Genomic DNA, 26,889 nt, shown 5'->3' on the forward strand with positions numbered 1-26,889 from the left:
ACTGGATAAATGGTAATGCTATTTAAACTAGTCTCCTGCTCCAACAAACACAGCTGCAAGTGGACTACTATTTCTGAGCAAACATTTTGACCTGAACATGGAGTGCTCTTACCCCGTCCGGAGAGAAATTGGAGCAGACAGCAAAGGAAAGGCATATCTGGCCGCTCGCAGCAACCAACCATGTCGAATCATAATTCATATACAGTGTACCCTCTTTTTCATTTGCATTGCATTAAAGTCCAAAATACAGTGTGTGTGCTTCTTCACCTGGCTTCTCATTTACAGCCAACAGTCAAATGGTGATTATTCATTACAAAATAACACACACACACACACAAAATCCACATAATGTCCAGTATATCAGCTGGTAATCGAAGTGAGCAATAAAAAAAATCAAACATTGGTGTATGAACTATATACTAAACTAGTGAGCATGTTCATTGATTATATATCAGGAAAAAACAGCATTAAATAAGGGTGAAAGACACACTAAGCTAGAAAAAGAAACAGAGATGTTAATTAGCATTATGTAACAATTTATAAAGAGAAAATAACTTCTAAGTGTGTTTCTTTCATTAATTCTAGATGTGTATGGCTCTGTTACATTATATAGTAAGGCAACTATGGATCACTTAGTATGTATATGTAACCACCAAACACTTTCCATGTCCCAACATATTTTCCCTGTTATTTGTCAAAAACCCTGTATCCTTTGTTCTGTCATTTATTCTTGTGAAAGATTCATTTTTAAATGAGCATTTCAAAGGACATTTTTGTACGTAGACTTGGGCACATTTTTCCATCTGCTAGAACAATTGTTTTGGAATGAGCTACTAGGCACCTCTATCTATATGAAGAAAATTTGAACTTGCATCCCTACTCTTGGAAATTACAGCTTCACAAGCTTTTGTTCCTTTATTTCTTAAAGATTCTTAATGGTGGCTGTTTAATTTTGTGATCACCATCATTAAAAAGTGGTCACATGTAGCTTATAACCATCCTCTTAAGAGAAAGGTCATTGCTAACGATCCACTAAATCTAATTCAAGTGAGACAACAGTCCTTCTACTTCAAAGAAGATTCCTAATGTGAGAATGCAGGAAAAAATGAAATCTCCATGTTTCTATGTGTATCCGGTGCCTATGTCAGGTGTCAAAACCCAATCAATATTAAACATGAAGCCATCCAACTCTAGTTTCAGGAATATCAAAGCATTCAAAAGGCCCTCTTACAACCAGTCCCAGCTATACAACCACAACTTTATTTGCCATTACTCCCCAGGAGAAGTCCTTTGAGCCAAACAGGTACATCATAACTCTGAATACACTTTCTAGCTACCCATTTTCCCAATTTTTAAAAATGCTTTTAAATAACTGGAAAATGTTGCCTTATAGTTGTATGGGTTCTGCCTCTTTAATTCCTTTTTAAAGGATTGAAATCTTCTTTCATATAGCAGCATCATAAAATCACAACAAAACATAAAAGAACACTCCTTGGTCCACTCTGTAATATTATTAAAAAAAAAAAAAAAGGTAACAATATAGCTGGCTGATAGAGGGCTCTGCACTGGATTACACCACCTTAAATAAAGCTTCCTAAGAAAATACAAGTACTTGTAGACTAAAAATCAAACACTCCTGTTTCTCAGACAGTGTTGATGTTTCTTCAACTTAATTTTAATGCTAGATGACAGTCATTCTGTTTAAACTATACTTTCACAGCTTCATAGAAAATAGATAATTTCCTAGACAATGTGGAATGTTTTTATGTGCACACTATTAGCAAAGTAGTAGTTGAACAGCGCTCATTGTATACGAGCCTTGAAATCAATTCTTCAAAGTCCCCGCAATCACCAACAGTTAAAGCAGAAAGTAGAATACTATTAAACCCATCTCTGTGGCCCTTCTTGGAAACAAAGACCACATATGTAAATACAAGCATCAATATATATATACACACACATACATATAATCTTTAAAACAGCTTACCTCCTATTTCCTTGGTTAAAATACTCCCTAGACAACTCTTGTTAAAAAGGAAGTCTCCAGGTTTCTTTGCTTTTTGTTGTGTGTATGTGTGGTTTTTTTTTTTTTTTTCAATTTCCTTAAATTGAGCCAATTAAGCATCAGGGAACACAAAGAAGAGAGACAGTGCTGGGTGACTTGGGCTATCCTTAGAGGAACAATATCAGGAAAGTCAGACTCTAGGGAAACATCTGGTGTGTTAGTGGGCTATGTCTTTGCCTACTAGAAAGGTTCTCTCTCTAGTGAGGGAAGGTATGAGGAGAACAGAACAGAGATCCTGGCTCCAATGGGGGGCAGGGCTGTGGGGGGAATGGTCTTCCTAATTCTGAAGTTGGTAACAATACTGAACTAGTAGGCTGCAAAGCCGTGGCTACAAAGTCAGGTTCAGAAAAAGCACTCTGCTCACTTTCCCTATAGACAGGGACATACGGGACCTCCCCCCATCCAGGTGGGGGCCATGCTGAGCAGTTTATTCTACACAGACCAGCGGTGATTTCACAGCATCCATGAACACCAATAACCATTGCTATGTATTTTCCCAACACTTTGTAGCTTCTCTCCCATCTGCACAAAACCATTCACAAGGCTGAAAATTTAATTTTAAAAGCTTTCAAAAATGTGTTTTCACTATTACACATTAGGTCAGCAAAGAAGCATGTCAGGCAAGAAAAACCAATCCTGCTTAAAACTCACATTACGCTCCTTCCTACCAAGTAACTTCCGTTAACAGTCAATGACGTATTGGATATGAAACCCTTATAGTCACTCATATTGCAGAGTTTGGAATTATGGCCTTAAAAGGAACATATAAGAGGAAATTTACAGCCTCCTTTAAATACCTTATAATAATATTTCCAGAGTAATGAACATAGTCAAGTACAGAAACAATATTTAAAAAGCTGACATTAAGAACTTCAATTTTACAAGAAAACACTGCCAACTTCCTCTGAAGAGGAAGTGCAGTGGCAGTGTTTCCCTTCAGAACTTAATCAAAAGTTTCCACAAAGAAGTCAGGTAAATTTCATTATCACACGACTGAAAAAGAATAATACAATTACAATAACACATACCAGGGATGCCAAAACAAATATATATATATATATATATATATATATATATATATATATATATATATATGTATATATATATATACATATATATATATATATATATATATATATATATATATATATATATCAAGAGATGTTACCTATGCATTACTTTTCAAAGTTGAGTTGAATTACGCAGCAACGTGTAAGGTAAGTGTGATGTTTGCTCAAAAGATGGCGTTAATCAAATGAATGCCAGGGTCATTCTTTGTATTACAATTTTAATACAGTTTTTTCCTTTTTAAAATGTGTATATATATTTTTTGGCACCCTCTGTATATAAACCAGTAAAGGCTAACCAAATAAAACAACTGGAATCACTGGAAAACCAATCATAAATTTCCATAACAATTAAAAAAAAAGGCAAATTCTTAACCCATTAATCTATTGGTGAATAAATTCCAGGAAAGCACGAGGAAGCAAATCCAAAATGTATTTAATAAAACACAAGGTACTACCCAAAGTAACAATAACGATTTCTGTCTACTTACAGCCTGTATAGCTTCGAAGTCCCAAGAAACAGCAACTCAGGAAACAGCTGAAGGTGATTTCTGTTTAAACGCCTTTTGAGAGGAAAAAAAAAAAAAAGCACATGTTACAGAGAAAATACCCAACAATGAGACTGTGATTTGGTAGTGTCATGCCTCATCCTGTATTTCAGGGAAGAATGAAATGACATTCAAAAGAATTCAAGCATTGCAAATCAAAAGTTGGTTACACCTTTTGTTACATAATTCTTTAAAGCAATTTTCCATTATGCGTACTCAGATGATGATTACTGGGGCCTCAACTCCAAATTCACATCCCTTGCAACATCAGTCAACCAGAATATACACAATGAAAAAAGATTTCTTGACTCAGACTCTGTGTCTAGGTAAGGCGAGAGTTCAACATACATCAGAAATACCACAGTAAATGGCGCCCTCACCTAATTCATACAAAGTCCCAAATTACCTAAATTTTTAGCCAAGGCACTGTGGGGAGATGGAAATGACAGTTAGCTTTTCAGTTAGTTTCAGGAGAAAAGAAAAGAAAAAAAGTGTGCGAAAGTGTCAGTGTGATAAGCAAAATCAGAAGAAAACCAAAAAGTTCAAACCTCAAGGGCAGTTCTTGACCCTTCACTGAATTTCAGGCTGAGTTTAACTAAGTGGTGTCCAAAATGTTTAAATTATCTTCTCAAAATGTTTAACTGATATCGGAATGTTTTAAAGGTTTTAAAAAAGAATTTGACGTCAGCCATATACTAACATCCCAATCCCACTCTTTTTAGGTGTACAATTTACCATTTCAGCAAAAATAAATGTCTCTCTCTCTGCTCTTCCCCAATTTAAATAAAATTATGACAAGCGGATGCAAAATGCACACTTAAATTATTTACAAGTTGCTATGTCGCTCTAGAAAAGCATCAGGGGGTCCAGAAACTACTGTCACACTCAAGAAACTGGAAGGTATTTATTTCTTAAGTCTTAAAGATAAATGTTAAGGGGACAAGAAAAGAGGACATAGCAATTTTGACAGCAGAATTACACTTATTTGGTCTCCACAGGGCAGAAATGGCACAGGTATTGTAACTGTTAAGAAAGCAGGTCATAAGAAAGACCTGTCAAGAATCAGAGATTATTTAAAAGTGGAATTATCTGCCTTGAGAAACTCTCAACTCCTTCCACACATATTCAAGCAGAGGCTATGCATTTTTTTTTTTTTCCTGCAAAGGATGTAATAAACAGAAATCCTGCATTAGGTGGAAAGTTGGGCCAGATGAACTTCAGAACTTCTTCCAACCCTAAAATGCCATGCAGCAATGACGTCAACCATAACTTTGGTTACATAACTCATATTATGGAGACGTTGGTCATCGACAGAAACATTCTCAGCACTTAATAAAATGGATACTCATAAAAAAGGATGCCAAGACAATTAGGGAGAAAACAGTAAAATTAGTGGGGAAAGGGAACACTTATTTCCCACTTACATGAATTTTTACGAATTAAGCACATAACGAGGTTAAATTTGAAGTGGAACAAAAGCTTTTATTTATTTATTTTTCTCTGCTGGGCATGGTTCTGAGGAAGGAATGCTTCCAGAGTCTACTATTGTGCATTTCTAATAACTATCATTTACTTATGACCTTGTTATATTTTCCTCTCAAAAAAATAGATTACAAATGTTCACAAGAGCGGCAATGAGAATTTTTCTAGGGAGGCAACCACTCTTGAAAAGACCTCCCCACCCCTTCACCCCTCCCGCCCCACACACACATTATCCAAATAGCCAATCCCAATTTCTACAGGGCAGAGATGAGCTTTCATAATCTGATCCAAACCATCGGACTAACAAACATCGTCCATGATTCTCCAGCCACAGCAAGCATTCTCCTTCAAGGCCCCGTCCCTGCAGAGACAGCTCTCTGTACAGAGTGCTTTCCCTTTTCTCCAAATGGTCCTTTCCTACATCCTCTGTGGAACTCCCGAGTCTCCTCTACACAGTTAGTTCCTTCCTTGGCTGTGTCCCCATGTCCCCACGGCATTTCATAGCTGAGAGTCCCTCACACTATTATACGCACGTGCTGGTCTGCTTTCCACTAGGCTGCAGCCATTTGAGTATAAAGACCTCATCCTTGCTTTCTTCCCTGACACCCAGTAGGTTCTCAGGAAATGCTGAATAAGAAGACTACTCTTTTTGCATTTTGAGACAGCTCAGCAAAGCCATACCGTATGCATGGTACATTTGGCCAAGTTTCCTCTGGCATGCTCCTTGCGGTACCTGCCTTAGCATTTATGTCACTCTCCAGAAAGCCCAACCCCACCACACCCGCTTTATGTACGAGACAACCAGTACTTCCTTTTCCTGCCATCAGCCTCCCTCCCCCACTCTCGCCATTCTCAGCCTCATCTAGAAATTGGAAATAATTCAATATACTTAAACAAATTCAGATATACAAGTGACTGATGGCTGCTACCTGGTTTTTGGTTAATAGGCCTATATCAGTACAATTTCCGATATTGTGAGGGTGTCGAGATTTCAGATTGGGTGCGAGCAGTGTTGTCTTCCTGATGACTCTCATATCCCCAGTGGTTCTTAATTCACTCTAAAAGTAACAGCTAACAACACATCACATAAGCTTACTATGCGAAGGTCACTGTTCTGAGAGGTTTACGTAAGTCATTTCATTCATTCTTCAGAACAACCTCATGAGTAGGTACTACCGTGTTTCCCTGAAAATAAGACACAGCCCAAAAATAAGTCCTAGTTAAGATCGTCATCCAGACGGACGCATTTAGCACGTATGATGATGTTCCAGAAGAAGATGACATGATTATATTTGAATAGATTGTTGTACATGAAAAAATAAGACATCCCCTGAAAATATGCCCTAGTGCGCCTTTTGGAGCAAAAATTAATAGAAGATCTGGTCTTATTTTCAGGGAAACACAGTACTGCTGTTTTGGAGGGAGGCACACAGCTCCGAGAAAGTAGAGATATAATTTGAATTCAGGTGGGTGACTCCAGAAAATATACTCTGAATCACTCCTCTCAAAGAGACACAGTCTAAACATTCCTAAACAGTAATTCAAAATAATGCAATGCTGAAAATTCCTTTTCAACAGTCTTTCTTTGGGGAAAATATAGTTTCATATAGCTTCTTTCTTAAATAGCTAAAATAAAACACCAAGTTTTATTTAAAAAAAAAAAAACTGACTCTATGTTCAGCTCATTGTTTTGAAGATCTACTTAAAATACCTACAGTTGATAAAAAAATGAAAATGCATTCAGGTCATTTATCAGTATTTCATGAAAATTATTATGAGTGATCTTAATATGTCTAAACTGATCATGAGTATAGGACATCACAGTATCATACAAAAAAACAGCAGATAAGTGATGTGGTAACATGCAGAGAAAAACAGGATGATCATGTTTTTTTCCTTTAAAAGAATATTAATACACTTATGGTTCTAGTTCTTTTATTCATTCTTCCATCACCACTAAGAAAAAATGGAAATGCAAACATTATGATAAAAAACGAAACTGTTCCAAAATACTGAATCAAGGGAAAAAATTAAAATCAGAAATTCTTGGACAAAGACCAGAAATTAAACCCTTAAACAAGAAAATTCTTTTTTTAAAGAAATCCAGAATTACTTTAAAGACTATTAAGATGCATAATGTTTTCTAAACAGGGCTGGAGAAAAAGTAACCTAGCTTCTTCTAATGCCACAGAATACTTCTTTGCAGCTTGAAGATGACAGTGTCATAAAAACGCTGATGTAAATGAGTTAAAGAAGTTCAAAGCAGATAGTCCCAGAAGAGGAAAATAGCATGCCGTGAACTAAAGGTATTATTTCTCACAGGAGGATTTATGGGAACCAGCATAAATTAGCTCCATTAAGAATACCACGTGGGTCAGTTACCCACCGTTCTGAACAAGAATACTCAACTATGCCCAAGGACAGAAAACATAGATTTGGTGATCTCCAATTCTGTGTCATCACCAGCTAGATGGAATCTGCCCACAAGATCTCAGGGTTGATTGGGAATTCTCTGGATGGTAATTCATGGTTTCAGAAAGGTGTGTCATATGCGTCTCTGAGACACGGTTTCTTAGGGCAAAAATGAGGGACTTTCCGTGCCATGGGCTACTTCTGAGTGTGACCTCAGTGGGGTGAATTATCTTTCTGGATCACATAAAACACCAATGGCCTCTGAAATGCTGATGCTTAACAACCTCAATCTGAAGGGCAACCTAAGCATTACTGACAAGCCTTGTTTCAAATTATGATCTGACAGTTGCTGACCTGCCCACCTGTACAGGTTGTGGTCTCTTATTGTTTCAACTTTCACTTCAATTCAATTAAGGTTTGCCACCCTTGCCCAAAATGTGAAGAGAAAACAATTTTACCAAAGCCAGTGAAAAATGTCTGCCTCACATTTACCTGTCATTGTAAATGTAAGGTATTTTAACAGTGGGCCAGGTCTGTAACGAGTATTTGATAAACACTGCCTTAAAAAGTCTATCATTTATAATCTATGACTCATACATAAATGTCTTTTTTCTCAGGTGAATTTCCACTTGTTTTCTAAAATGTTTTTATCCTAACATTTTTAAAACAAAGATTTGTAAGTTACATACTAGTAGGTGAATAAAATAAATTTTGTATTTTCGGCAGTGATAGCAATGACAACTTCACCTTTTATATGTCATGGTAGAGAGATCAAAACTTAGTAAGAATGTTGCTTCCATTTCACTCCCCTTATTTCTTGGTATTTCTCTATAGATTCAGAGAGATTATGAGAAATACTCTGAAACAAAAGGGGATTTTGTACTTTCTTCACATCCCTTCTATTGATTAAATGATGAGAAAATCAGAATGAAAACGGTAGTAAACATAAATGTATAAAAGTCAAATTTATTATGTACACATTTTATCAGCTTAATAATATAAAATAATTCTTAAACTGAGCTTTTGAAAAATAGGAACTGTTGAAATACATGAAGAAATACATAATTTTGTTAAGTGCCAACGATGTGTCAAGCACTTTGTGAAACTACACAAAGCATTATCTTACTTAACTCACGTGCCACCAGTATGAGATATAATCATTATCTCTGTCCTAATATGAAGCAATTTGCACACGATCTCACAGTGGATTTGAAAACCGAGGGTTTTCTGATGTCACCCTTAGGTAATGTTTCTGATTTTAAAACGGAGAAGAGGTTTGGATCTGCTTAAAAATCATAATCAACAGTGCAACCAGTGAGTATTTGGCACGGTCCATGGGTCACCAAGCGACAGCACACAAAATTACGAGGTGCCTAAGCAGAGGGGCATCTAGCTTACCCATACCCTGTGCTCCTCTGCCAGAACCCAGAGCAGCAGCACCCAGCTGGAGCTCCAGAAACACCCACCTGCATCCAGAGTGGATGGATGCTGCAGAGAGGACAATCAAATAATTTTTTTTTTTGTAAATGTTATCTTAAATCAATATTCCAACTGTATGAACACCAAATCAGCCTTATAGTTCCCAAACTTTCATTCTGACTGCATTTTCACCAATATTCCTTCCAGTCCAGCAGATAAAAATGGCTTTAAAGAAAAAGATAAGAGCAATACACAATCTATGCAGGAAAGTCTCTCACTCCATGTAAAATTGTGAAATTCAGTCTAGAAGGCATAATTCAAGCAGAAAGGTATCCAACAGGAATGAAAGACAGAATTCAATGTAAAATATTTGACATTCGCTGCTTCCACAAATACATTGTAACAGTGCAAACTGAACTACCCATTTCAGGAGAGGTATAAAAGACACAGCATCCAGCAAATACTATCACAAAGGATGAGCCCAAAACAGATGTGGGAAAAATAAACAGCCTTGCGGCTTCAGAATTTATAAAACGGTCCACGAAGAGCAAACAGGCCTTCTCACCACCGTTCAACTTCAAGGCCCATAAAAAAGGTTGCATGAGAAACCCTCACAGACGGAGTCAGTGTTCTAAACTTCTAACAGTGCGGGTGCATTAAAGACTTATGAGACCAGTCAGTAAACAGAATTTAAAATAGTTCAATATCGCTTGTCAACAGGCAAGAATAATTGACATTTAATCGATGTCACAGATGAAGTGATATATACTTGAACATTTTTATCTCATGCAGTGTACATACTCAGCCTCTGTTTACTAAGTTTGATATGTTCCTGAAAGACCTTTCCCAAGAAAAATCACCGCACTGATTTTGAACTTGGGTGTACAGTTGCCAGAGAACAATTCTTTTGAGATGAGTTTGCATTCTTTTCCAAGGAAATGAGCATGTGAGTTTTTCCCTTACTTTAAGCAAAGGAATGTGTTATGTGTTGCCTATAAACTTGTAGGATTAGTCAGAAGAGGGATTCTCTACATCCTTGCTGAGCAGGGGATAAGTAGCGCTTTCCTTCAGACCTGTTCCACAACATATTCTCTACTTGAACTCATGTGTTAACGACCTACAACCAAACTTCCAGGGCCTCAGCCTCCCACTGGCTGCCACACGCTTAGGATGGCATCCCCGCATAGGAGAGCTAGTTCAGCACCACCTCACAAAATAACAAATGCACCTTTTACATATCCTCTCATGACAGTGTAGAGCTTAGTCAAATTTAGGCTCCCCTATAAAGGGATTGAGGCTTTTGCAAATTAAAATGGGTGTTTTTATTATCATCTTGATAGAAACTTTAAAATAGCTAAATGAGCAGGATTCCTTACATGGCTTCATGCTTTTAATAGTATTTTCAGGACTCACTGTTCAAGTAACAATAGATATAAAATGACAAAGTTAGGAGGAAAATTGTAATTTCAATTCCAAAGAGACTCAAACTGGGTGAGTTTAAAACCAAATCTGTTTTAAAAGCACACCTTTACACATTATTAGTAAGAAAAGAAAAACAGCCCAAGCCCTTGTCTTTTTCACTTCTGCGATTTCCTGATTGTAAGGGTATAAAATGACTATAAAGTTAATGAAAAGCCTAATATCCAAGGTTTTCTGTGGTAGGTTATTGGTTCTCATTAACATAATCGAGGCATATAAGCATTTCATTTTGCATCTAAGCCATTTCATTGCATTTAGGACAAAATGTCCTAAATTTTTTTTTTAAACACGCTAAGAAAATTTCAAAAACTTTCTCATGCTCTTGCATTTGTGTTGTCAAGGAACTTGCAAAAGCAGATGATTTTTCTCTAGTGAAACACTGAGGTGGCCTGGGTCTCCTCAGAAGGCCATAAAATAGAAGAACTTTAATGACTGCAGCATAATCCTACAGGCAGACAACAGAACTTTACACCAATGCACAAAAGTCATGGGTCCCAATATGATTTTTTTTTAACTCTCTAAGACATTATGCACCAGCCAAGAAATATCTTGAATTAACAATTTTGCATGGAGACTTTATTGCAGATATATACAGGTATCTTCTGTGAAGTATAAAAAACAAGTATATTTCCTAAATATTTCAGGTCTTTACTGTGGCTTATTTGTAGTTTGTTTTCCTTAATTAATTTCCATTGAATTAACTAGTCACGTAAGTACATTACATTTTGTTTGAACATTTTGAGCAAACAATCTGAGATCTGCTGCTACCATCTACATGAGACACCTTCTCAAGGCTTCATTTTCATCTCAGATAAGGAGGTACTAACTTACAACACATAGCACCCAGGGAAATCTGTCACTGCACATATTAAATCTGGGAGAACAGTAAGAAACTGTCAAAACAGGAAGTACCATGTGCTCATGGTGTGTAAGCATGACTAAAACTTACTACTTTTACAATGACATAAGCATATTCTGATGATGATCATAACATCTCAAACTGTTTTCTATACAATAGAAAGAAAAGGGTAAGGGGAGAGGAAGAGAGACAGGAAAGGGAGGAATGGAGCTAGGGAGAGAAGATTTTAATATCCATCTACTTGGCATTTTCACTGATAACCTTGTGTTTCATCAATTCTTTGAGGTGGAAACACATCTTTCTCTTGTAGCTATAATGCTTTACCTTACAAATACTGACCTTATTCTATGCTAAAATGGAATTCAATTTAACAACATGACACTGCTTCTTACAGATTCAAAGTTGCATTTCTGAAAAGGCACTTATCTTCTGTTTTCAGATTTGTCTTCTCTCTCTAGATCAAGTTAAAACTATCAACATGAAATAAAAAGAAAAAACTTAGAATTTTGAAATATTCACAATTTTTCACTTGGAATCGTTTTGTTATTTTAAAATGAAAACAAAAATAACTTAGAACCATACATTGCACGCAAATAAAATTAATGTTTTTATTTTGTTTTGCTCTTCTCACAAAGAATGAAAATTAAATTATAAATACTGAATGAATGGCGTTTACAACATAAACCTGCATTTATACACCTTTCCATAATGTAGAGTTTCAATTAAAAAATTTACATCTACATCTAAATTGCTAAAAACCATGTAAGCTCAAACAACATATAATTAGTTAAAAGTTAATTCACTGATTATTTCCTTTCTCTTACATTTTCTCGTGGCAGCTTCTTGAAAAAAATAAGGCAATTTTTGTGATGTTAATGACACCACCAACTAAAGTAAGGATATATACCACAGGCCATAGAAATTTGATTATGGAACTCTCTTGGTAGCTTTTTTTGATTTTTATTTTTTAAAATAAAATACTGAACAAAATTTAAAATAGTTTGTTTCACATAACTTGAATGCATTCTTAAAGCAAACTGCCTTAACATTTAATGTATTTCAAAAAATAAATATTTGAAAAGTGTATCTACAATGTTCCTAAGAAATAGTTTTGAATTCCTGAGTCTCAAGGAGATGAATTGGCTGTCAGATAACAATGTGCTTCCATCAGATGGACTTGGCAGTTGTAAACAAAAGGAATTTTCTCAGCTTTTCCTCACAAATATGAAATATTTGCTCTCCGCCAACAGCTGGGGTGATTTAAAGAAGTCCTGCATATATATTAGTTTTCATTCAAAATTACAAACCCACTCTACAACATCTGACTGCATCTTAGTAGAACAGAAAACTGTTCAGAGATGAAGTGACATTCCCAGGGGAAGTCAAAGTCAAAACCTAGTACCTACTTCAACTCTAATCAAATTTCAGATCATAAGGCATCTGGTTAATAATTTTTAGGAAAAGTTAATTTATTCAAGATGAAAGTTCAAATGACACTCCAGAGTGGCTTAAAAAAAATAATGAGAAAGTTTGTTTTGTTCTAGTGTTTCTGATAACATTTAAAACTACAACATAACCAAAATAGAGACTGCATGAGAAACCATTAAGTTTCCTTCAATATTTTGGAACACTGTACATTTAATAAGTTGTTTAAGAATCAAAATATGTATGTTTCCATGTAGTGACTAGTTCAGTCAAGCTATTAATGAAAAAACTGGCAATGTTTAGATGACCATTTTAAATGATTTATTCATCTTACCAAACATTAAAATTATGTTGATACTTCTTTTTAAATAGATAAATTAAAAATACCTTTGCAACGAACTCACTAGGAATTAGCTATTCATGAAAGCCTAAGAAGGAGATCAAAAAATACATATTTTATAAAGGATTTTTATATATTAAGAGCTAGGTTATGAACTTATGAACTTTGTTGTGAATTTAACCAAATGCTTACCTTTTGTTATTCCTACTCCCCAAAACTAGCCCAAAGTAGTGTTTTTAAATTTATTTTGAATTCCACAATAAAATTCCCTCTATTGTAAGATTTATCATGGACAAAATTTTATAGTAAAATAAATTAGACATCTCTGTGTAAACCTGAAGTGATAAAAATGTACCCTATATATTTACAAATATTTTAGAAGCTGACAAGCATTTTTCTACTTTGAGACACAGAATTAACTTTTGCCACTGGGCCCAGTGAATGTGAGTATGTTCTATGCCTAAAATGAACTTCATATTTCATTATTTTAAATAAATGTTTTATTTTCACCTAAAGTGCCTATTAAAGTAAGCATGGCAACTTATTAAAATAATCATTGCTACTTTTAATAGAGCTGCATTTGCCCTTAAAATGCAAACCTACTAAACTTGAATTATCAAGACATATGAGACATGGAATTCACACATCAAATTACAAAGTAATTTATCCTAATTATTACAGAGGTTTTATCTTTGGTAGATATACACTGTAGAAAAAAATAATAATGTACCTCAAGTAATATATATCAATCCTTAATAGTTTGTGTGTGAATAAAATAAAGATATATTTTAAAGTCTGAAGTCCACATTGATCTTCTTGGGAAAAAAGAGAATCCACGTTAAAATGGCCACTCTGTGATAACATAATTGTTACTTCCATTTCTACTAATCTTTATTTTTCCAGTTGAAATATGTAGAAAGCTACTATAAAATAAGGAAATAAAATTGTGAATAGCAGTCCTTAACAATATTCACCATAAGTGTTAAATACCAGAACACAAATCTTTATCACTAAAAATTTAAACTATTTCTTTAAGTATCATTAATGACACACAAAGCAACAGCATGGAAATGGAAAAACTATTAGCAAAACTTTTCCATCATGCACCATAAATGCAAATAAAATTACACCTTTCTTCCTACATAAGTAAATAAAACAAACTAGAGAAACACTAAGAAAAGCATGTGCATCTCTAAGCAGCAATGCAATGGTTATCAAGGAAGTAAATGTCTCAGGAAAGTAAGTCTGTATTTTTCAGCTTTATTTCTAGTTAATATTATTTACGCAAACATTCAACAATGTCTATTTTAAAATTAGTCTGAAAATCACTTATTCAACCTCTCGTTTCTGTACACTTTCAAAGACTAAGACATGGAATTGAAGACATACATGGTCCTTGAAATTAAGTATTTTTAAAAATACAGTTATGTCGTCATAAGTTTGGAATTGAAAATACTTACAGTCTCTCCAGTTCTTTAAGATCCTGGAATGCTCCTCTTTCAATGGTGCTAATCTTATTCTCCATAAGCTGACTAAAATGCAAAGTATAACAGGAGTCTTAATGTTACCACTCACCATCTGAATAAGTTTCAATTTAGCAACTGAAAAGTTGTAACTTCTTTCCCTTTATAAAATTTAAAATTGCTCTGGTTTGATATTCAGCATCAAATTTAATGAGGATATATTTGAGAGAAGTCAGGGAGGGGAATATTAATAGCAACCACATCACAAAAGTTTCATAAAAAATCCTAATGCAGTTGCTCATGAAATTTACTAGTCAAAACTTTGAACCTTAAACTATAGTATATTCTGAAGAACCATGTATGGCAGTGCAACTTTGATGGCTGTGTTCTGTTAAACTGATTTTCAACGGAGTCCTTATCTAAGAGAATCAATGTACAGTAATTCATCATATACATACTTCAATTCACTTATGGATATACATCAGAAATTGGAGGAATTTATAATGGTCAAAATGTGTCTTTTAAAATATGAACACTGAACACACAAATGATTAAAAGTATATACATGTTCACTGTGATGTAAACATTTACAAACCTGTGGGTAAAAGCCATTTTACATTACATTGAATCTCAAATGATGGTTTACTCATAAGTAATTGAACCCACTATCTAAAGAAGAAACCACAGTGCAACAATTTTATAAAAGTTACAAAGATATAAAATACAGGAAACAATTCAAAGCATGACCAGTGTACTGCTATAGAGAAACATCTCCTGGCCAAAACTCTGCGAAACGCTGCATTGCTTGATTTTAATTTTAGAAATTATATGTAAGTTTTGTTTGCTAGAAAAGGCTGAACATTTCTATCTTAGCAATAATAAAATGCAGAGCCACTTAAATTACTTCTAGTTAATCTCAAATCCTAAAAGTCTATCAAATGTCTCACATTACTTATTCATATTGTGAAAGCAATTCTGCTACATTTTTATACGCATAAGGCACTTAGAGAATGGTCTAGCAAACATTTGAGACCATTTCTATAATATTGTTTCTATGGCCTCCATCCAACATTAAAATAAAAGCCTACATTTTTATTAAAAGTTGTAGTACAGTGATCAACAAAAAAAGAAAGGAAACCAAGACCTTTTAAATTTTTATGTTTCTGTCATTGGGCAGTTTTTGAAACTGAGACCAGTAATGATTCAAAATATGCAACCTTAAACAAAAGAAAAGTTTTCAAAACACATCAGAAGAACATACTTACAGAACTCTTAGGTGTCTAAGACCAGCAAAATCCGTTTTTGTAATCCGGGTGATGTTATTTCCATTCAAATCCCTAAGAGAGAAAACAAGTAAGAAAACGAAAGTTCCATTTTATTTCTATCAATATGTGGTTAAACAAAGAAAAATACAAACTAAATAAAAACTTGAAGATTAAAGATTAGTTCCAATTACTAAAGTAGCTTGCAAAGTAAAAGAGAGAGAAGAAAGTAAACTTCGAAAGAAATTTTTAAAAATGCTTCTTAACAAGTTTACAGAGCCCATGCTTGCTGGCATGTGACAAGAAACTGAAGTGATTCTGTTATCAGGAAAAGTTCTCTTTGGTATATGGGAGTGCTTTCAACTTTTGTTTTTATAAGGGTGTGTATATTAATTTAACAGGTATTCTGCTAGTTACTATTATTGTTAGGCACATCCCCAAAAGTTCTTTTCAGGAAGTTAATAAACAATATTCTAATACTATCCAGGGAAAATTTTAAAAAATTCAGAACCCTATCCTTAGGTGGCACGGTGGCTAAACTTCCTACGGCAGAGAAAAAGGTTAGAGTGCCATCAAAAGAACTGTACTTCAAAGACTTGCATATATAGGCATTTACCTTCCAACAATTCTACGTTTGTATGAAAACTAAACTCTTCGTTTGCAGCTCAGGGAACCCCGCTGTGACTGTAAAGTGAAAACTACTAGCGGGGGCAATAATGGAAATAGTATTCAGGCCCTGACATTTTTACTCAGATTTCAGCACCATGTTTCTTTCAAGAGTCACAGTCCTGTTCTGGCATCTTAGGTCAAGATCTAAACTTTCCCTGGTTCCAATCATTTCAAGTAGAACCAGGCTGTGCTATGTGGTTTGAATGTTCTCCTCCACGGAAGTACGTTTTCTTTTACCTTGACTTTAAAAACATGTTTGAAATCTGTATTTTCATGTGCTTAAACTTGTATCAATGATCGAATTTTATAAGCCAGCACTTAGTAAACTGTATTCTGAAAACTCTACAGATCCCACATAGGAAATCTTTTTCGAGGAACTGAAACTCAATTGCTATTTTGACCCTTTTTGTTGGGTAAGGCATGTTAGTGCTTAAACTTGAAAGTGTTCTGAATGGCATGAAATGACAAGTGCTGAACCACAATTCTGCACTGCTTTCTCCCCAACCCACTTTCCATGCTGAGCACAGTACCATCAAGTTGTTGCTACAATTGTTGGGGTCTTCTACGGGCTATTTGATACAACATGAATCCCTGCCACCCCACCCCAGACAAACGTGGTGGGTCACATTTTGACAAGACCCCCTTGGTAGGGCCCAACTTGCCCAGAACAGAGGGCCTGGGAAGGAGTGAGGCTGGGGGTGGAGGAGCCATTGGCAAAGGAAGAAAAAACTCATTTCTGGCCTTTAAAGGAGGGCGAGGGAAATGGGTTAGATAAGTATGACTGAGGCACTACGTGCCGCGCGGGTGCAGACTTGAGGGTTAGAGAAGGTCCTCTCCTCCGCGCCCAACCATCACAACCAGCTGCGTAGACACCAGGGAGCCGAGTCAGGAGTGCTCTCCCCCACCACCCTGGTCCCGCACGCGCCGCACCCACCAGACCCACGGGCATAGGAAAGTGGAGCGTGCCCAGGGCGCACAGGCAGCGTTGGGCGGCGGCCTCGGCGATCACAAAGAGAATGGCCTCCATGCTCCACTTCCCTGAACTCGGGAAGTGCCCCACCAGGAGCGCGTGGGCCGTCAACCCCAGCTCTGCGATTACTTCTTCATTAGACACTCGCAGAGACAGGGAGGCGGGGAGGTCTACGGTCAACAGAGCGCGAAGGAGGGAAGGAAAGACAGCTGCTGCCACGTTAAGGGGCGCAGAAATTGCCAGAAATGTGGACGGGAGCACTGGGGCTCTGCAGGAAGGGCTGGGGGCGGGGGGCAACCTAGGGCCACACGAGGTCGCCACTCAGCTGGGTCCGGTTGGAGAGGAAGCCCCCTGACTTGGCCCAGACTGTGGGACGCGGTCCTCCTGGTCCTCCTCTGCAGTCTCCCGCTTGGACGGGTCCTTTGGGGCCCAGCGCCGCCTCCTCATCCCCGGGGAAGTGGGGGTCGGGAAAAAGTCTCGGAGTGGGGCTGCAGGCGGCCACCGCGGAGGTGCCGCCGTTCTGAGGCATCCTTCCCTCTCCAGCCCGTGAGAAGCACCCCCGGGGGGACCCAAGCGCCCCAGACTCCTTCTCCCTTCCCTCCGCCCCCAAGAGGACGACACAAAGCCTGGGAGCAGAGGTTTCTCGCTTTGGAGTACCCCAGTCAATCCCCCGCGCCAACCAGCAGCGACCAGAGGGGGGACTCAGCTCTGAAATTGACCCGCGAGTCTTGGCAACCGCGGGGTGACACCTCTAATAGAGTCTGGGAACAAAGTCGCGTCTCCCTTGCCCCGGGCATCCGCGAATACTTGGCCCCCGTCTTCCCGCCTCCCCAGCCCAAGGGACTAGACCGCACTGGACTGCGGGTGGCAGGACAGGAGAAGGAACGGACCAAGCGCAGCTGCCAGCGGGCCCGCCCCTCTTCGGGCACTGGCCCCTCCTTGGGCAGCGCCCTCCCGTCCTTCACCCTCCCAGGGACTTCAACCCCAGGATGCGCGTGCAGCAGAGCTAGTGAAGACTACCCCAGGCACAGGGACTAGTGCCGCTCCGTGCCTCTAGTCTCCACGCTGCGGGTGCGTGACCCTTGGGGGAGGGGAGAGGGCCCATACTCACAGTCTCTCGGTGTTGCGGGGGATATTCCTGGGCACGCTGCGCAGCGCCAGCCCGTGACAGTCCACTGTGCTGCCGGAGCAGGAGCACTGCGCCGGGCACGCCTGCGGCGCCACCTCGTTCAGGATCGCCAGCACTAACCCCAGAGAAAGGGACAGCGTCTGCCAGCCCACGCCGCGCATCTTCCCCCGCCGCCTCCTCACTCGCCGGTGCCAGGGGGGTTCTTTTTAGCTTGCTGCTCTGCGCGAACCGCGCTGTGTCTGAGGCCCAGTGTCTGGTGCAGGGCTAACAACCCAGAGCGTCTGGGTAAATGTACATCAAACGATATGGAAGTAACAGTTATGATATTCAACGCAGAAGAGTTGACACAGGTTCACGACTCCCAACTCCCCACCACCCTCCTCCAGCAGGGCGGACACTCCTTGGGCAACTTTAGGTCCTGCAGATCAACCGACCTGGCCAAAGCTACAAAGAGACCCCAGAGCAGCGGGAAGGCGATCACGCGTCGCAAAGATCAACTTGGCGGTAAAAGACCTGGGATTCCCAATAGCCGCGAAGATGCAGGAGCCAGTTGCACCGGGAAGGGGGCTGCTCTAATTCCACGGATCCCCTCTGCAAATCCGATTCCAGCGGGGAGAGTACGAGGCAGAAAGGTGGAGGGGCTCAATAGGAATGGCAGCCTTGATCAAAGTAGGCTAGAAGGCGCAGGAGCCCCGCGGGCCAGGAGCCGAGCGCGCCGGGCGACTGGGCATGGCGCGCGCGGGCGCACAGGCGGGTGCGCAGCCCCGGGGGCGCGGGGAGGCGCTGCGCAGCGCCCAGTGCGGCTCACTCACGCGGCTTCCCTCCGGCCTGAGGCTCTTCCGCAGCCCGGGCCGGTCCTCGCCGTCTCCCGACAGATGACGGCAGTTTGCAGACACACATGCACTTCACTGAAGGTTGTCTCCGCAATCCCACCGCCCGCCCGGCGTCCTTGGTGACGCTCCAAACCAGGGCCTTCCCCGAGGTCACGCAGAAAAGACAAAAGGGCAATGCGCCGCCCCAGCCGGCAGGAATATCCACTAGTCACGACCCTGGCAGAGGAAATCCAAGAGTCAAGTTAAGGATGAGAGCGCCTGATAGGACCGAGGTGGCTGACGGAGTGGAAAGGCCAAGGTGGAGGTGTCCGCGCTCTGGGTCCTGCCGGGATGTCCAGGGGGGTGGAGAGGTGGCAGCTGGGCCAGTGGGATCTGTTACTCCGAGGTGAGCCAAGGAGGCAGCCGAATGGCAGTCCCGTGTGCGCGCGGGTGTCAGCCCCTCTCGTCTCCCGGAAACGGCGCAGCTCCGCAGCAGACACCTGATGGCAAAGGTGGAAGAAACACGAGCGGGCTCCTGGGCGGGCGCGGACCCTCGGCCGCCCCTCGACAGCGGCCCACAGAGGGGACTCCTTCTCAAAGTGCAGGAACTTTTCCCAGGCTTTGAATCCCGTCCGCCACGGCCACGGTGGGAGTCCTTCCGCCGACGCCGCCCGGCTCCTGGCGCTGCACCTGACTCCGCGGCCGAAGTCCCGCGCAGTCGGTCTCTTTCCAGCCCCTGCCTCTCTCCCGGCTGCTTTCCGCTACCCCTTCTCCCGGGAGGGAAACGGAGGAGAGGGAAGGAGGCGAAGGGGAGCGAGGACTCGGTGGCTCTGCAGACTCCCGAGCTCCTGGCAAGTGTCTAAACAATAGGACAGACGCAGCAGCCCTAGTCTGCTCGGCTGCGGGAAGGTGGGTTGTTGTTGTTAACTGGAGTTGTTCACTTGGGCTGCCTGGCGCTGAGCGCAGCCAAACAAAAACCCGACCCGCGCCTCTGGAGCCGGCCACGGGCCCCCGGACGCTACCCTTTCTCCTCAGCACTCCCGCCGTGCCGGGAAAGCTCGGCAGCTCCCGCCAGCGCCCGAGAGCCACGGCGCTCCCATCACTCGCCGCTGCCGCCGCCGCCTTTTTTTAACCACTGTCTGCGGCAGTCACCGCCGCCACCTCCGCCGCCTCCTCCACCAGCCTCCGCCGGCCGCACGCTCCCCAAATAAATAACCCCAAGTCAGAAGTTAAACCGGCGCCGGCTTTATATACTCAGCGGAGCCCCCACCCCTAGGCCCCGCCCCGCCCCGCCTGGCGCCGCCCACTGGCTGCGCGCTGGGAGCCCGCACCTCGCGGGGGAGAGGTGAGGCCGGGGCTGCCAGCGCCAGGCGGAGGCGGCCGCGGGCGGCGCGTTCTCTCTCGCCCGGGCTCCCACCCTCGCTCCCACGCCCCTCGAAGTTTGCAGGCGGAAGGTGGCTCCCGGGCGCCTGCCCCCAGCTCCAGGGCACCTCTCGGAGACCAGGCTCCGAGACCGTGGTTCGCAGGGAGGGAATCGGGAGAGGTCGACTTTGAACGCGGCTCGTAAACATCGTTGCCAGTGTCTCTGTAGCAGCTTTTGCCACGCGATCCTAAGGGGGCTGCTCAGTGTTTGCAGAGCCGCAAGAGAGATTATGATTTAAAATTAAAAAAAAAAAAAGGCTTCCTACCGAAATAGATCTGCCTGCGCTCACAGACACACACGTGTATTTTGGGGAGCTTTAAAGTTCAGAGTTTTTGCAAGTTGGAAAACGGTGTTTTTCAACCTCCTAAGCCAGCCTTCCCATCTCCCAGCCACCCCCTTCCGTTTAACCCTTTACTGATAGTCACACATTTGACAAACACCATGCTCAGTTGATGTTTGGGATATAAAATGCACTCACAAAACTATGGGCTTAAATGTATGTGTGTATGGTTTTACTCACGTAGAAGGGAAAGGAGGGAAAAAATAAATCCCTAGCAACGCACATTGTACCAGAAGGTTTCCTTTATTTCAGGGAAGTTATGGGTATTTTCCCCCCACTGTATTTTAGAAGAGAATTTCCCTGTTTTTTTGTTTTTTTTGTCTGTTTAGTGTTATGTGCGTCTGGCAACTGCTACCACTCTCCCGCACCCTCCCCCAAAACAAGGGGGAAAAAAAAAACAATGTCACTATTGGTTTGAAATGACATTTAAAGCAATCAACAACTTCCCATGAATTCAAATGCCTCACCTTGTCCTTCCTCTCATTCCACCTCACAGGGCTTCCAAGGAATGTGTGCAAGCCCCTGGCCTAACAATCTCACAGTGTGACAGTCATTTGTATAATTATCTGTCACCCACTTGAAAGCAAGGGAATTTGTCCAATCCCTTGTTTTATCTCTAGCATCTGAATATGACTGACACATAATGGGTGCTCATTTTGAAATTGATCAATTTCTTTAACACAAGAATATATACTCAATCTGAAATTTCTCCAGTATCCCATTAACATTTTTCCTACTTAAGTTTTTTTTTTTTCTTTTTTTGCCCCATAACCCTACCTCTGCCTATGTCATTTTGCCTGCCCTGAAAAACTTAAAGCCATTTGGAAGACATTTCCAAAGACAGGGCACCCATTAGATACTGAATTAGAACTGTCAGGATTATCCATTTTAATGACATAGATTTATATTGCTCTGTTCTTTTAAAGACTTCAAAACATTTAACATTTAGTAATTCATTTGTCCTTCTAGATTTTAGCTTTAAGCTCTGTTATGTAACTTCCTTAAGAAGGAGAAAGTGTAAGCCATAGTCTCATTTTCTTGTAAGGAAAATGAGATAAAGAACAAGTACCTATCATTGATGAGGATTTTTCCAGCCCTCTCCACACTCCTCTATCTCCAGTGAACTTTCTTTAATCTGTAAATTATATGGTTGAAATATGTTTATTATCACACTAATTCATTAATTTTCACAAATTTGATACCTTGTCAGCAACAAGATGTAAACATTTGTGTCCATCTTTATATACCACACAGAATCAATGCTCTGCATTTTAGTTGCAACAACATCCTGCATTCCAATATTCATAAATAATGCCATTTGTATCATTGCACAGTGCAAGCCACAGACATGAATTCCACTTCAGTTCTTTTTCTGGCTCACTTTCCACTCTGTATAAAACCAAGAGAAGAGCTGAAAATGACATTCATAGCAACAGGCCTACAGAAACATATTTTTTAATTTGATGAAAATTTAAATAAGAGGATATGTCCAACGGATTTCATTAAGAAAAAAAAAAAGACGACTGCAACTAATTCCTGAGAGACATGGCACATTAATTTCTTTGTGTCATCAACTTTTCAGTTAATAAAGGGAAATTTATACGTGAGTGACCAGTTTTCTCATTAAAAAAAATTATTTCTTCAGTATTATTGCAGCATGTTTTTTGGAGGCCTCACATGTTTCAGTACCATTAACTTCTAGGTCTTAATTCTTTCTGGATTGTGTCGCTCCCAGATGAATTCTGAGTTCCTCTGACTCAGTTACATCCACCCTGAAGAAAGCGTCTGTGGTGCCTCTTGTCACCACATGAGGTCTCCGTAAATCCTGACCTGGATTAAACAGAAGTGGAATCCACTAGAGTCAACATTCGTATCTCCTATTACATGAATTGAGAAAAAAAATCCAGTTATTAATTTAGAAAACAATTTAGACACTGAAAAACTCATAGTTAAAAGAAAAAAGAGAAAAAGAAAAAGTAAACATTCTCTCAATTTGTATTTTCCTTGGAAGGGGAAAAAAAGTTTGTGAAATTGGGATAGATGAGGGAAAAAGAATTGGTGAAAAAGAGGTAAAAAGTAAAAACAAAGGTAAATAACAGTAATAGCATCAATTAAATTCATGAAACTCGGAATAATTCTGTGGATTTAACTGCTTTCGTGCTGCAATTTTCCATTGTTGCAAAAGATATTCATGCTAATTATAATTTTTCTCTCACAATATCTTTGTATTAGAAATACAGATACGGAACCCTAACGTCACTGGGGATTAAGGTTTAACCAAAATATGTTTCATGCCTCCTAAGTGCCAAGCTGTTTGAAAGAGTTAAAACCACAGTAGAATTTTGAGATGGTTGCTATTTCATTTGTGTTCAGGTGAGGAGGATTTGGTCTTCAGTCAGGTCTGATTAAACGGCAAAGCTGAAACTAGAACCTAAGTTCTCTGACCTCGAACCTCAACTGCTTCTCTTACAACTCCACCTTATCTGTAGAGCTTCTGGAACTCCCAGGGACCAAGGACTGTACGGTTCATCAGGAACCGTCACCCTTATACAGGAGATGTTCATGTGTCTCTGCACACACTGTTTATGGTCATCTAAAGGGAGCAGGGGAGAATTAGGATCCATAGCACCAGCACCGCAAGAATACTGAAGCCCACGCAGCTTCTGGAGCTGGCTGAAACGTTGAGATGGTTCTCTAGGGCAGTGGTTCAGAGTGTGTGGTCTCTGGACCAGGAGCATCAGAAACATCAGGGATTGAAGTTAGAAATGCACCATTTCAGGTCCCACCTCTGACCCACATGATCAGAAACTTCGGGAGGGGCGACCAGAAATCTGGGTTCTAACCAGCTCTCCAAGTGCTTTTGATGTTCACTGAAGTCTGAGGGCCACTACTCTCAGAACGTCTCTGTGGCTATATCTGAGCCACCAGGAAAGTACAGAGAAGCAAGCCCCCAAGGAATGACAGACAGAGACTGCAGAACTGGCTTCAGCTTCTCAGCATCCCCTGGCATGGCATTTGACAATGACGTACTCCTGGTAACCTCTAGGGGGCACCCAAATATTTTCATGTACAGCCCCACAGAGGCAGCAAGACCTTAGGCTCCTGTTCCAAAGCCATGGCCTTGAGAAGTGGAGGGAGCTTCCACCTCAGCAAGCTGTTCTAATTATCATGTCTCAGCCAGTTAAAATTGATATATATATATATATATTTTTCCACTTTAATATTCATGGGAATAACGATACCTGCTTTTCGTGATTAAGATAAAGATTAAGATGTTATCTCTCAAACACCACAGTGTCTGGCATAGAGCTAGGTGCTCATTAAATAAAGGGCAATATTACCATTTTTATCATTACTACTACTATTAATACATGCTCATTTCTAAAATATTTATTTGTGAGTCTAGATATTTCCATAAACAATTACTATGACAAGCAGCTTTTTGTACTGAACCCTGGGAAACCTTAGGAAGGGCAGGGCTGGGGCTATATTTAAGAGTTGAAAAAAGATCAAGACCTACAGTATTCCATGAACAGAAGAGTGGAGATGGATACAAACAGTTTCATGATAATGATAGCCCCCACAATACTCTTTTGAAGGGGTGCCGTTGGTTTTCCACAGTCATAATAAAACACCTTGTTGGAGGTTTAGTGAAATTGAAATGAAAACTTTGAAACCTGGATGGTGCTGCTAAGTGGGAATTCTTGGGAAGCTTTGAGGATCTATCACTTAGATTTTCTGGCTTTTGTTTTTCTCATTTATATAATGTTGGGATTAGAGCAGCTGAACCATAAATTCTTCCCAGTTCTTAGTAATAATATATTTATTGAGTAGTGTCTGTGTTCCAAACACTGGATCATCACCTTGTAAATCTTAGCTCTTTTAATTCTCACAACAATCCTCTGAGTTAGAGATTATTTTTATCCCCCATTTGTAGTTAAGAAAACGGCCTCACAGGAATTCATTCAATTGGTCATGTTCAAAAGGCTAGTAAATGGCAAAGTAGGTATCGTGTTTCCCCAAAAATAAGACCTAGCCAGACAATCATCTCTAATGCATCTTTTGGAACAAAAATTAACAGAAGACCCAGTATTATGTTATGTTATATTATATTATATAAGACCCAGTCTTATTTTATTATAATAAGACTTATAATAAAATAAGACTGGGTCTTATGTTAATTTTTTTCTCCAAAAGATGCATTAGAGCTGATAGTCTGGCTAGGTCTTATTTTCAGGGAAACATGGTATCAGTATTGTGGTCTGACACCAAATCCTATTTTATAAATATCATAATAAACTGTTTCTCAAATTCTATGATTTGGGTGCACTAGGCAATAACTTGTTCTATATCTAATTAAAAGTGTATCAGGGCACGTGAAGGTGGAGTAAAGTGACATTTGAACATTAAATATGTAAGCTAGTTGGGCAAGAACAAAAAAAAAGGTAAAAGAAATAGTTAATACTCAATGATGCAGGTTAAAAAACTCATTAACATTTAAAAGCCCAAGGGAAAATACACAGTGAAAATGTTAATAGTTTTATTAGGTTGAAATAAATTTGCAATAATTTAACCGTGGAGGAAAAGGAAATGCAGTTATAAATAGTTTTAAATTGCCTAATCTTTTGACTAAGTCTGAAAATGTGCCTTCTGACTTTTCACCGAAGGGAAAAATATCTCTCTGTGTTACTTGGGAAGGAAAGGCATAGGAACCCCTCACACCTTCTGCAGGCTCTCTCTGCTAATTTCAAAAAGGTTGACCTTTTTGCTCCAGGATCCTAATATCATGCTACAATTACAAAGAAATTTGCTGCCGTCTAACATAAACTCAAATATTTGCAAACCCCAAAGCTAAATATTATATATATTTAGATAAAAATCAAATCTGATATCTAGAGTCATTACTGGAAAAATATAGTTCAAAGTAAATACCTACCTGATGGCTAAAAAGCCACTTTCTCATACACAGAGTAACATTAGTGTCTTAGTCCCCAAGTTGGCAATCGTTTTCTGTAAAGGACCATATAGTAAGTATTTTAGACTCTACAGACCAATGGGCAAAATCAAGGGTATTAAGTAGACACTTAATATAATAAAGAAAACAAGTTTCCACAAATGTTTTACTGACATCATTAAAAACATAACAATTTATTACAATATATTGTAATACAGGTCCTAATGAGAATTATGGAAATCTTTTATTTTTTTGGAGGCGACGGGGTACATCTCATTCAACTGGGGTCTGAAGTAAGGGTTTCCTATCATCAAATCAATTGCTAAGTTTAATATGTTAAATTCAGGTCACTAGCAATACAAAAACATGTGGCACGTCCAATTTGGCCTTAGTCCGAAGAGGTGGTATTCAATGTACGAGGTCATAGTTTCCGAAAGGGTTACGTGAAAATGAAAAGGCATGTTGTTAAGGTGAAAGCTATGACAAGCAGTAAATATCTTCCTCTGTACTATCTACCACTCTATTTCTTTAGCTCTGAAATGCAATTCTGCAAAAATTTCGAGAACATTTAAGTCCATTTCATTTTAATGCAAAATAAGTTAGTACAAGATATGCTGCATACCCATTTCTTGCATATGCTTCTCTGTTGAACCATATGGTCCTCATGTATAAAATGAAGATAACGGTAACATGTATTAAGTATTTACTATATGTAGGTATTATTCCAAGTGTTTTACTTTATTTCCTCACTTAACCTTCTTTGAAAACTGT

At 39.7% G+C, this 26,889-nt stretch overlaps 1 protein-coding gene across 5 annotated transcripts in view; it reads right to left on the reverse strand.

The window, feature by feature from the left end:
* The window catches only part of SLIT2 (slit guidance ligand 2), a 338,185-nt gene extending 317,561 nt beyond the window's left edge, over positions 1 to 20,624 (reverse strand). For 3 of the 5 annotated variants that reach the window (XM_033106302.1, XM_033106300.1, XM_033106301.1), the window contains exons 1-4: positions 18,572 to 20,624; positions 15,825 to 15,896; positions 14,557 to 14,628; positions 3,624 to 3,695 (exon numbers count right to left, since the gene is read on the reverse strand). In XM_033106302.1, coding sequence (XP_032962193.1) covers positions 3,624 to 3,695; positions 14,557 to 14,628; positions 15,825 to 15,896; positions 18,572 to 18,750 — 395 coding nt within the window. In that variant the 5' untranslated portion in view covers positions 18,751 to 20,624. The remainder of the gene's footprint in view (positions 1 to 3,623; positions 3,696 to 14,556; positions 14,629 to 15,824; positions 15,897 to 18,571) is intronic. The other 2 variants (XM_033106299.1, XM_033106303.1) reach the window with 2 other exon arrangements.
* Positions 20,625 to 26,889: the final 6,265 nt, after the last annotated feature.

This window comes from Rhinolophus ferrumequinum, chromosome 5 (assembly GCF_004115265.2).
Source record: "Rhinolophus ferrumequinum isolate MPI-CBG mRhiFer1 chromosome 5, mRhiFer1_v1.p, whole genome shotgun sequence".
Classification (NCBI taxonomy): domain Eukaryota; kingdom Metazoa; phylum Chordata; class Mammalia; order Chiroptera; family Rhinolophidae; genus Rhinolophus; species Rhinolophus ferrumequinum.